The sequence below is a fragment of the Anastrepha obliqua genome, chromosome 1 (genome assembly GCF_027943255.1).
Source record: "Anastrepha obliqua isolate idAnaObli1 chromosome 1, idAnaObli1_1.0, whole genome shotgun sequence".
NCBI classification, from domain to species: Eukaryota; Metazoa; Arthropoda; class Insecta; order Diptera; family Tephritidae; genus Anastrepha; species Anastrepha obliqua.
Genome location: NC_072892.1, coordinates 112,010,806 through 112,023,527, shown reverse-complemented (window position 1 = coordinate 112,023,527; position 12,722 = coordinate 112,010,806). Strand labels below are relative to the sequence as shown.

General features: G+C 37.8%; 1 protein-coding gene across 5 annotated transcripts in view; it reads left to right on the top strand.

The window, feature by feature from the left end:
- LOC129235627 (uncharacterized) overlaps positions 1-12,722 on the top strand; it is a 79,619-nt gene that overhangs the window by 55,631 nt on the left and 11,266 nt on the right. For all 5 annotated transcript variants that reach the window (XM_054869571.1, XM_054869569.1, XM_054869568.1 and 2 more), the window contains 9 exons: positions 392-543; positions 2,516-2,650; positions 2,712-2,969; positions 3,036-3,375; positions 3,447-3,533; positions 3,602-3,752; positions 7,068-7,233; positions 10,207-10,350; positions 12,246-12,345. In XM_054869571.1, coding sequence (XP_054725546.1) covers positions 392-543; positions 2,516-2,650; positions 2,712-2,969; positions 3,036-3,375; positions 3,447-3,533; positions 3,602-3,752; positions 7,068-7,233; positions 10,207-10,350; positions 12,246-12,345 — 1,533 coding nt within the window. The remainder of the gene's footprint in view (positions 1-391; positions 544-2,515; positions 2,651-2,711; positions 2,970-3,035; positions 3,376-3,446; positions 3,534-3,601; positions 3,753-7,067; positions 7,234-10,206; positions 10,351-12,245; positions 12,346-12,722) is intronic.

Below are 12,722 nucleotides of genomic sequence, written 5' to 3'. Positions count from 1 at the left end.
TTCGAACCAATGACCTCTCTGTGAATTCCGAATGGTAATCACGCACCAACCCATTCGGCTACGGCGGCCGCCAAGCCTTAGCCTTACTGAGCAGAAATATCACCACAGTTTGCCTTTCTCAGTTGTCAAACCATAGTGAGCGATATCGACGTACTAGTCTACCTCTAAGTTTTAGCTGCTTAGTTTCTGAAAAGGTACCAAATAGTTAATAGTAGGACACCCAATATCACTCTTCAAAAAGCAGAAGTTCGTAGAGTATTTTGTTAAATACTATTTTTTCAATACTTTTCTTAAATTTCTATTAATTATCTGCATTGCATACTCTACATTAAGCGAAATATCTCGCCTTTAATTTAATTCAATTCATATTAAAAATTAATATCTTTTCCAGACAAGAACTAATTGAGCAAAAATCACGTTACAACACACAAATTGGCGATGCGCAGAAAAATGTGCAAAATTTGCAGAATAAAGTTGGGGAAATGCAGGCGAAAATTGAGAAACTGGAACAAGAATTGTCGACGAAGGCGTGGAATGTAGAGCGTAAGTGAATTTATCAAAATTAATGACATATACTCGCACACTAGGGTGCTCCAAAAAAAGTGGAAGTGCTAAATATTTATTACAACTTCCCCAAAAATTGCCTTAATATATTTAAACAAAAAGGGACAGTTGATTTTTATTTTGAAATTCAACTTATGCCACTTTTAAAATGAACGGCTCATATTTTGTGTTTGTTGAAAACCCGTTATTTCGCAAAAATTATACTTTTCTACGCTACAAAACCTTGGTTAATATGAGCATGAAAATTTAAGAAATTCAGAAATTTTAGGAAAAGTTATCCACTTTTTCCCATTTATGGACTTTATTTGCGGTACCGTAAAATGTAGTTAGCATATTTTTTTTTATAATTATTAGTATTCCAAAATTTATTATTTTTTGAAGAGAAAAACTCATTTGTTAAAAATTATAATTTTTATATTAGGTGTGCACCCAAGTTCCCGCTGTTTGTCAATAGATGTCGCCAGTAGTGTGTGCTAGTCGATTCTAACCTAAACTAAATGACATCAACCAAGCTTAGACATATGGTAATCAAACTGCTTCGACACATTAGTGATTTTGTTTTGGTATCATATAATTTGGTTTTGTGAAAATGTCTGATTTTGTGCGAATAATCGACATTTGCGGAAAGTGTTGATTTTCCTCTTTCATTCGAAAAAAACAACGGCTGAAGCGCATCGAGAGCTACAAAAAGTTTTTGGAGATGCTGCTTTAAGTGAAACAACGTGCAGAGATTGGTTCTGTTGCTTCAAAGACGGTGATTTTAATGTTGACGACCGTCCGCGTGGCGTAAAGGAAGGCCAAAAACCTTCGAAGACGCTGAATTGGACGCTGAACGCAAGAAGAGCTTGCTCCAGTATTAGGAGTTACTCGCCAATCCATTTCCAAGCGATTGCATGCTTTGTGAATGATTTAGAAACAGGGGACTTGGGTTCCTTATGAGCTAAAACCAAGGAATGTTGAACGTCGTTTTTTCGCCTGTGAACAACTGCTCCAGTGGCAAAAAAGGAAGGGTTTTCTTCTTCGCATCGTGACGGGTGATAAAAAATGGATTTATTACAGCAATCCAAAGAAAAGAAAGTCATGGGGACGGCCCGGTCATACTTCTTCGTCGTCGCCTCGGCTTAATAATAACACTGCGAAGTTTATGCTATGTATTTGGTGGGACCAAGTTGGTGTTATTTATTATGGACTCTTAAAACCATCACTGGGGATCGGTATCGACTTCAATTGATGCGATTGAGCCAAGCACTGCGCGAGAAGTGGCCGCAATACGCGGAGAGGCATGAAAAAGTGACTCTCGACGCTCGACCTCACGTTGCCAAACCCGTTAAAACCTACCTGGAACCAATGAAATGGGATATCCTACTCCACCTGCCATATTCTCCAGATATTGCGCCGTCCGATTATCACCTGTACTGAACGATGGCAGATGGTCTAGCTGACCAGCAGTTTCATTCATATGAAGACATCAAAAAATTGCTTGATCCGTCGATAGCCTCAAAAGATGATCAGTTTTACCGCAACGGTATACGCGATCTACCAGAAAGATGGGAAAAAGTAGAAGCCAGCGATGGGCAATACTTTCAATGATTCACCTTTAACAATTTTTTCAGAATAAAGTTGTATTTTCATCAAAAAAAGAGCGAGAACTTAGTTGCGCACCTAATAATTTTATATCAAGTTCGCAAAAAACTTGCGTTTTCTATTTCAAAATTTACGTATACATAAGTTGACGTAAACATTTATGGGATTTGCGGCACCATTCAAGATTAATCAATAAAAACATAACAAAAAGTGCATTTTTTCCAATATGGAACTATTCTGGGAGATGCCGTACAAAATACTCACTGCTACCACTTTTTGTGGCTCACCCTAATATATGGCACACACATACATACATACATATTTATGTTAATATCTGGCAAATTAATATGTATTATTAAATTAATAGGATTACAAAGTGAGCTGAAGGCGGCACAAAAGGACGATGACTTCGTCCGAAAGCGATTGAAGTTGCTTGAAGACGAAAAAGTAAGTCTGCGTCACAAATACAGTGAAAACGAGGACGAATTTAGGAGAAAATATGGTAAGTTCAATTTCATTTAAGCAACTTTTAGAGCATTTCCAATTTGATTATCTCCTTGTAGAGGAACTCGAAACGCAGTACAACGAGCTGGAGGTGAAGTACAAGGAAACCAAACAGTTGGCCAGTAATCTGCAAACACAACTCGCGACGGCTCAAAGTGAAGCTGAGGAATGGCGCAAAGAGGTCGAAAAGATACGCGGCGAATTGGAAACACAAATAGCAATACTGAAGAATGCGCTCGAGAGCTCGGAGGCGGAACGAAAAATCTGTCAGGATAAATGGCAAAAGGAGTTCGAAATACTGAGGACACAAAACAGGGGTTGGTTTGCAGCAAAAAATAATATTCTTTATTTTTTTCTAATGCCTATTTTCACATTACACTTAGATCGCGAGGAAACGGTCATGACCGATTGCGAATGGAAGCTCCGTCAAATACAAAGGCAAGCCAAAGATAAAACTGACAAAATTATTCATGAGCGCGAGCTGGTTACGGAGCGTGCTGAACAATTGCAGCACGAGTTGGAGGAGCGTAAGCAGGAAGTTCAAAGTTTAAAAGTTTACCAGGCTGAGGTGACGTCACTGCGTGGTGTGGTAACCGAACAGGAGCAAGCTATAAAATCTCTTATGCATCAAATTGACAATATAAAAAGTGAACTGCATACGGCCAAAACGAATTTGGAGGAGCAGATGAAAGCCGTGAAGAAAATCAAAAATCAGTGTGATAAGTGAGTGAAAATGCAAATGAAATTGCAAATGAAATAATTGAGACTAATGACTAAAAAATGTTGCTTTACAGCGCGCTCTGTGATAAGGAACGAGAAGTAGTTTATCGTATCAGCGAGGTGCGCAATCAAGCTGCCGTCTTCTGGGAGGACAAACTTTAGTAATATGGCTTTTTTATTTTTTATAAAAAATTTAATTTTTAATAAATATTCCTCTATCGCTTTACAGTACAGAGATGACAAGACTGAAAACTGAACTCGAATCTGTTTACGTAGATGAGCGTCGCGAGGCTCTCGATAAGCTGCAAGCTGAGCATATTGAAGAGCTTCGCGCTCTGACGACACGCTACACCGCCAACGAGGATGAGCTCAGAACTGAGGTATTTACATAGCAACTAAAGGAACATGTTTTCGAATGAATTTGGAAAAAAATTGATTTTGGAAACTCCACTTTATAGAAAAAAAAAAAAAAATATTATACGCTGGAACCAAAGTGCGTGGGTATAAAAATAGTAGGTTCAGAATAACGCAATTTAAATGAGATGAATACGAGATTAGTGAGATTGTAGAAGTTCCTTGAGGGATGTATTGTGTAAGCAACGGTGCGTTGAACGCAGAGAGGCTGCAAATCGTGCTGTTTACTGCTTGCCGATCGAAAAGGAAAAGTAGGACTTAAGACGGCTCTATATATTGCATGAATTGCACCAAACCGGAGAAAAGTTCCGACGCTCCCACGACAGGCGATTTCGGGTTACTGGAACGATCCAGTTTTGTATCTGTCTAAAGACTGTCACTTCAGCAGTACTTACTTATTATTTAGAGGAAATTTTACTGCTGTTACAATAACAACAATAACAAAAACAATGTATATTTTGAGTTAAACAAACACTGTTGCATGGTGTTACTCCAGTGGTTAAGTTAGACTATTATGGTTTCCCAGAAAGTGGGTCCACTTGGACGAAGAAATCAAGTTCATCCTTTGTGATGCCATTGTAAGAGAAAATAGGTGAAGATAACCGATAGGACGAAAGTTGAGAGAGGAAAAGGTGGGCGAAAGGATGAAGGGTTGAGTTTTTGTGAATTACGAAATGTGATTGATTTCCTGATTTGAATTAATGAAGTTCATTAGATCTTTGATATCAAGGCCTTCTATATCAGCAGGCGTAGGAAAGAAGTGAGAACCAAGGTGCTTAAATTTTAGACCCACGAGCGCAGGGCAATTAAGGCGCGGGTGCTGAGATGATTCCATCTCATCCTCCATACGGCTAATGCAAAAAGGACTCGAAGTAATTCCAAGTCTCACGGCATGCATATCTCGCGGATAGTGACCCGTGAGAACACCAACAAAGTTTGACAGCTAAAATTTTGTTATCTTCAGAAGATCCCTCGAACGCGTCCGATCCACACGTTACCAGAAGGATTTCGCGACCTTACAAGTTTGTGTACTTGCCCAGCGCTCACTGAGTTGACGCGAAGCCCATCATTCCACGAGTAGAGTGAAAGTTGTCATGGGAATCCCTTTCGCGGGGAAACTACCTCACAGGTCGCTTGTCTGGCCAGCTTGTCCGCTTCGCAGTTTTCCGCAATGTCGCTATGACCAGGTACCCAGATTAGCCTTAACCATCTCTGCACTTGACCCCCATACAAACGCATTTAATACCCCTTTTCTTTCGGTAATTTTTAATATATCGAAATGCAAGATAGCTGTTAGGTAGACCAACCTAATCAGAGCTTGTTAATCTACTAGAACAACAAGAACATTAGAACATTAAAACGATTTGTTTGAATATAAGGTAAAGTAAAAAATTGGAACCATAGGTATTTTTATTGTGAAGAAAACGACACAGAACTTTTTGTTTCAACTGATATTTATCTCATGGATGTTCAGAGATCTAAATAAGTTTAAAAGGATGTTTTTTCTTTTTTTTTGTCGGGACAACTAGCAATTGCAGCACTCAGACATTAATTAAGTCCATTGTACTACACTTCAATTCCCTTTGAATTTTCTTTAAATCTACCCGATCTAGAAATCTGAGTAGATCTTGTGGTGCCAAGGACCCAAGATGGTCGCTTCTTAACACATCAGTGCCAAACCGGATTCGAGCGAAGGCGGGGCAGACACACAGGAAGTGGTCCGCCGTCTCATCCTCCTCTTCACAAGCTGGGCAAAATACACTGTCTGAGATGCCCAACCTTTCTATGTGCTTCGCCCACAGAAAGTGGCCCGTCATCAGTCTAACCAGCCGTCTTCACTCCCCTCTGCTTAATGACAGAAGGGTTTGCGACAGTCGATGGGACATGACAGGTAACATCAGTTTAGTCTATCTGCAGCGTCTCTCAGCCTGCCAAGCTCGCTTGTGGGTGGTAGTTATCTAATAGTGGCTGTGATGGCCGCAGAAAGGAGTGGCAAAACGGCTAAGCAGTCAGAGGTCTCGTTACCCGCGATACCCACGTGTCCCGGGACCCATGTTAGCATCAGGCTATTATGTCTACCGACATAGTTCAGCCTGGATTTACAGGACTTGACTACCCCTGATGTGGTTGGAGGGCTGTCTAAGGCCATAAGTGCAGCTTGGCTGTCGCTGCAGACACATATTGATCTCACTCACACGAGGCTCACTCAAACTCATTGCTATATAAGATATTTTAATTAGATTTGGTATATAGAATGCCTGTTAGCACTGCATGCCATCAGAGAATCATTGCTGTGCTGATGTCGGTGTCGGTAAATCTGAACACGACTTAATGATTCTTTTGACTCTCTTTCCACCACAGTCGGTTCTTCGTTCGTCGGAACAGATTTATATCTAGGCAAGGATACGTGCTGTTCCGACAGGTTGAGTCCAAATGGAGAGGAGTGTTAAGTGAGTAAGTTTGATGGGGCATGTGAAAAGGTGGTTAGTATCGTTCATAAGCCTTCACATGCTGGAGATATGTTGGGTATGTCGAGGTCGACTCTAGATAGATTGTAGTCAAAGTTATGCGGGGCCGGTGTAGCTGAAGTTCTTCATCTGTAATAGGTGGGGGTTAGACTCCGTTCATGGCATTCAGAGGCCGGGAGTTTAGGCAGATGGTGTGTCCCGATGAATGTCATTTAGTGTCTGTCTGTATACTGCACCGTCCAGTATTTGTAAATTCGCGCTGGATTTCGTCAGAATAGTTGAAGAGATGCCTCCTGACGTGCCTGGCAGGCGGCTCATGTTCTAGGAAGTGTCTGCAGGGATGAAACCTATGAAAGCATCCAAGCAGAAACTGCTTGCTGAGCATTTTATTGCGCTCCCTGACGGAGAGCATTGATACCTCATTCTGACATCAGGAGGCATCCCACAGCAGTCCCGATTGCAGTATTTTGACATGTATGAAGCTTTGTCCATTGCGAATCACTAGTGTCAGGCGACTAGACAGGCGTAGCACAATTTAGAACCGGCCGGACAATTGCTTGAGAGCCAGCATTTTGTACCGCTTAGTTAAAGGAACTAGATCAATATTAGCTGATGATTTTGACAGTTTATATTTAGAATATTTTTTTCAAACAATATTTGTAGAATATTTAAAAAAAAAATTACTAGCGCGCTTCTGATACAGAAAAAATAAACAAATACTTTCTTCCTTTTTTTTTAATGGGTACCAATTAAATTGAATTTTATAAAAATATCAACTTCAGCCATAACTTTTTTTCGCATTTCCCATTGCAGCTCAACGAATTGCAAGAGCGTTTCGAACGTAAAAGCGACGAGTTCACAGAGATGCGGGATAAATCTGATAATACTTTGCTGCAGATGCGAATGCATTTGGATCGTGCTGATCGTGAATATCAAAATGCGATGTGCCGGGAAGAGGAGCGAAGGGAGACATTGGAAGGTAACTAATATCCGTTTTGAAATCTACAGTCATCGTTACTAGCTTAAGTAATCCATGAGAAGGCAAACCTTGTAATGCTAATAACACGGTTGGGCATAGTACAGTTAATAATTAATGCAATAAGCGGATAGTTAAAACACTGAAAAATTGAAGATTTAGTGATAATAAAACCCTTATTTTAATTATCACCAAAAAATTAGCGATAGTGGAATTTAGAGGTAGTGCAAAATGCCCAACCCTAGAGAATTCAGAATCTTAAATTTTTTCGTTTCAACAATTTTAATTTGCAATGCTCGTAATACCAAATTCGTAATTTGCACTGAATTATAAACTACTATGACCCAGAATTGCACAATTGGATGCCACATAAAATTATAGGAAAATAAGTACATTGGAGTAAAGTTTTGAAGTCATTTTCGAGTCACTAAAATTTTGAAAGAAGCTATGAATTAATATTATATTTATTAATGCTATTTTTTGTTATTAAAAAGTTGTGTTGAGGCATTTTTAAGTGCGAAAAATTGCTTTTTTATATTTACTTTTTATTTAATGTTAAAAACAATTTTTCGATTCACATATAAAATAAATTACATGCAGTCATTTTTCCTATTTCCTATTGTAATATTACAAAATTTCATTTAAATTGCTTTGTAGTACCATCCCGCGAATCTTTAAATAAACCAAATACCCGGAAGGATTTTAAGTGGAAGAGAATATGCAACATTGCAAACAAAAAAAAATGTTGAAAATCATACTTGTGCTCATAATAACACTTAAAATGAAATTATTTGCTATGTATGAAAGACAATTCACCCGATCGCATGCGAAAAAAATCGTTCAAAATCAGTGCAATTTTTGAATGACTTTAAACATTCATTTCATTACACTAGAATTGAGTAGCGCATTCATTGCATACTTAGATTTTTCTAAAAATTCTGGTTAAAAAAATTAAATCATATTTTTTTTTATAATTCTTAAAAATTTGTTATTTTTTCGCGTGTCTTGCACGAAGTTTGAAACTTTGATTTATGAAGTTTTTGTTATACTAATATATATAAACTACAGCCATGGACAGAGAAATAGCACACTTCTAATTTTAAAATGTTTATTACTGTAATCTTTTTATACACAGGTGTAGATCAATTATTTGGTCATGTGTTGTTAGTCATATTTGATCCCGTTCGAAATTTACCGTTATCGATTCGTCTCTTTTCTTTTTGAATCAGGTTTTTGTTGGTATATTGCACATTCACCTTAGACAAAGAAATAGCACATTTTCAGTTTTGTTTCTGCATTCATTCTTCAATCAATGAATGAATGATTAAATCAGTCAATTTGTTGAAGTATTTTGTGCAAGTGATAAAATAAAAAAATTTATTTAAATATGGGTCGAGGAGTACATTGCACTCTTGAAGAAAGAAAACTTATTTGGAATATTTTTGAAAAAGGCACCAACAAATCGAAAATTTGCCGAATTACTAGATTGTTCTAGAAAACTGGTGCATAGTGCTATTAAATTGTTCCAAGTAGACGAAAGTTTTTTGCTAAACAAAAAAATAAGAAAGCCTCCGCCACATAAAACCACGCGAAGATTAGATAAAAGTATTGTACGGAAATATAAGGCCGATCCTCTTAAGTCCTCAAATGCCATAATGACGGAAATTAATGAAGAGCACAACCTTGATGTATCCAGTAGACTGGTTAGAAGACGTTAGAATAAAGCCAATTTGTACGGAAGAAACCACTTCTTACAAAAAAAATATCAAAGCGCGGTTGACATTTGCAATGCTGCATCAAAGTAAGTATGTACATTTTTGGAAATGAGTACTATGGAGCGATGAAACTAAGATTAAAAGGATAGGATCTGATGGAAAATCATTCGTTCAACGCCCTAAAAACCAAGCGTACAACTCAAGGTACACTAAGAAAACAGTTAAGCATGATGGAGGAAGTGTTATGGCTTGGGGTGCGTTGTCGTGGTATGGCGTTGGTCCATTGGTGCAAATTAATGGCAAAATGGACAAACATATTTATTTAGATATACTTAAAAGTACAGTGGAGCCATTTGCTTTTGAAAATATGCTTGTAAATTGGATATTCATGCAGGATAATGATCCTAAACATTCATCAAAGGTGGTGAAAGAGTGGTTCAATAAAGAACGTGTAGAAGTTTTGAGTTGGCTCAAAGCCCCGATCTTAATCCTATAGAAAACCTTTGGAATGGTATAAAGGTTAAGATCGGGGGAAAAAATTTCAAAAATGCCTATGAATTATGGGAAGGAATAAAAACAAAGTGAAATTCGATACCGGTGAGCAGATGCAAGACATTGGTGGAGAGTTTGTCCCGAAGATGTGATACAACTATAAAAAGTTGTGGCCAATCAACTAAATATTGAGGTAACTTATGAATCTGATGCGATTCTACAATATAAATTTTTTAATTAAAATTTGAATACAATTACAGCGTGTGCTATTTCGGTGTCCAGCGATATAGTGACATTGCAACAATAATGATTAAAAAGTAATAAGCGGACGGACAAACATTTGGTTTTTGAAATTAAATTTTATGTTATAAATAAATTGATTGTTGCAAAGAATAAATGTTATTTATATGTTCTATAATGAAGAAAATAAAGTTAGAGGTGAAGTTAGTCTTGTGTGCTATTTCTCTGTCCATGGCTGTATATTTTTATAAAAAATTTAGTGTGAAAAATATTGCAGCATTTTTAAAAACATTACGTGACTTAATTATGTGCGCACAAGTGTAGCTTTTCTTAAAATTTGGTGGACTCGAAATGGACTTTAGAGCTAAGCTCTGATAAACTTTTTTGCTTATAATTTTATGTAGAGATCGAATCGGCTAGGAACCCGCCCTAATGTTTATGTATACAATTGCGAGATATGTTGCCTGTCCTTAACTATGAATAGTCCTAATATAAAATATGAATATGAATACTTTTTTTAATTTTCAAGCAAATTTACGAAAGGAGTTTCAGGCTGAACGGGAGGAAATGGAGGAGAAATTCCGAGAGCGTTTGAGTCAGGTGAAGGAGGAGTTCGCCAAGGAGTTACAGCTGGCAACAGAGGAGATGCGGCAAGAAAAACAAAAAGAATTAGGTAATTGTCACTGCAAAGTTACAACAAGTTGCGCAGATAGTATTTGTATTAGGTTGTCCCTTAAAAATATTTTTTCAATTTCATCATGAATGGCTTTCATTTTTTCTCATCTTTCTTATTAAATATGTTTTTTGTTTGTTTGTAATTTGCACAAGGTTTGAAATTTGGACTTATATAGTGTTTGTAGGAGAAGGATCAACATTTTCACAAAAACAACTACTGAAATTCGATAAAAAAAGAGAAATTAGTTAATTTAATAGATAACACAGGCCGACAGCATCTCAGACCCAGAAACCGGACTATATATTTCCAAAGGTTTATGATGCGCTGAATTCAAATCTGGCCTCAGAATTGCTCTATCAGCTCTGGTTTTCGAGATATCCTAACCTAAAGTGCAAAAAACACCGTTTTTGCCCATATTTGAGGTTATGTAGCCTTGCAGATGTTTTCTTTCACCAAAATTAAAGGATGGCATCTTTAAATACAAGCCTTCTTTTTTCAAATGGCGTTGAGTTTGCTCAAATATCCTTTTTTTTTGCTGAAATATTGCATTTTGAAATTTTCATGTTTCTAAATTTTGCTACACCTGAAAATCGATTGAGATAACATAGACATGATATGGTCGATTACTAATTTTCTTGAATTGAGTCTTATTTTTCTTCAAATTTTGTCTCACTCCATAAGTGTGCTAACTCACCACACCCCTACACTATCTTACCTTTGGGTACCGAGTCACACACAGCCCTAACCCCTAGAAACCACCCCTATAATACCGCAAGCAGGCTAACCCACTTAACCTGGGGTTTGGTGGGGGTTTGGTGAGTTAGCACACTTATGGTGTGAGACAAAATTTTACAAGCTATGGCGCTATGGCTTGGGTACCCAAGCTGCCTTTTGGTAAGTTCTCCTGCTCCGCAATTTTTTATCAGCACAATTATTCATCATAGACAGGGAGCTTCTCAACAACGCTCCCGGGGCTTCTGAAAAGTCACCATAGGTGTATATGGCGCTGCATTATCTTGATGGAACACAATTCTTTCCTATTGGTCAAACTTAGCTGCTTCTGAACAATTAATTACTTGCTTCATATGCTTGAGTGCAGGTCCTTTAGCTATAGGGTAACAGCTTATAGTAGATTTTTCTCTGCTGAGCCCACCAAGCACACAACAAAACCTTCCTGACCGTCAATCTTGGCTTGACCACCTTAAGCGCCGGCTTACAGCTGTTCGACGATCGTCTTTGCTTGGCGTTGCAAGTGGTGCACTTTTCTTCACCAGTCACAGAAATCGATGGATTTTGTTGCGATTGCAAGTGAAAATTCAACGAGCTTCTTCTTGAATCCAGTCTAATTCAGCCGGTTCCAAACTGTTTTTGGTAGAATGATGAGCTCTTGGTCAGTCCAGAAAATGTTTACATGACGGTGGAACTCAACAATTTCAATTATTTTATCAACAACTGGCTTTTCAGAGTGTGTTGCTGGTGTTGTAGCAGCAGAAGCATTCCTTATATATGTAAGGGCATAAGTCCGGGTTATTCCGGTAATGTAAAATCGACTGTCGTGCGATCGTCGATGACAGGCCATTAGTTGAAATAAGTATATGGACCCTAGACACTATTCACATTTTCGGCAGCCGCCTGCTTAGCGTTTTCGGCTATATCAAGCGAAAAGCCTTTAAACTTTTACGTATTTTCTCTTTCTGGTGTCCATCCTTGACGTGAACTCAAACAATACTGAGTCAAAAAGTCACAAAACTGTGTGCAAAGTGTTTTTTTTAGTACGAGATCTTATCTTTCTAAATCCATCTGGGATAGGCCGTGTGCACTTGTACAACCCAAAATAAAGGCATGGAAAAATAATGAATTTCTTTTTTACTACAACTTATTTATTTTTAAAGAGCAACAAAAGGTTAAACTGCAAGCTGAAAAGGAGCAAGCGCTGCAAGAACTCACCGAACGACATCGTAAAAAACTCGCCGCTGCTGAAGAGCAAATCAAGTGAGTTGAAATAAAAAGCAATATGAAAAATTTTGTTTTCCAAAAATCTGTATTACTTGTAGTTATGTGCCTACTTAAAAGTGGTTCAAGAAAGCAGAGAGTCAATTATTTAAATAAAAACACTGTCCTGATTGGCAATTAAACCTCTTGGACCGCTTTTGCCTGCATCCTTTCTTTGCCACATTAACCCTTCACCATTTCATCGTTTTAACAACCCGAACCTTGGATTGGCATAATTGCGTAGATATCAATTACCGCTACCGCTGCATGACTAGAAGCTTTTAATGAATATAGCAAATTTACTTGTTTGCATAAACTTTTTGCTATCGAATTGGAATTCATTGCATCGCTCAGTAATTGGGGATAAAATAAATCAC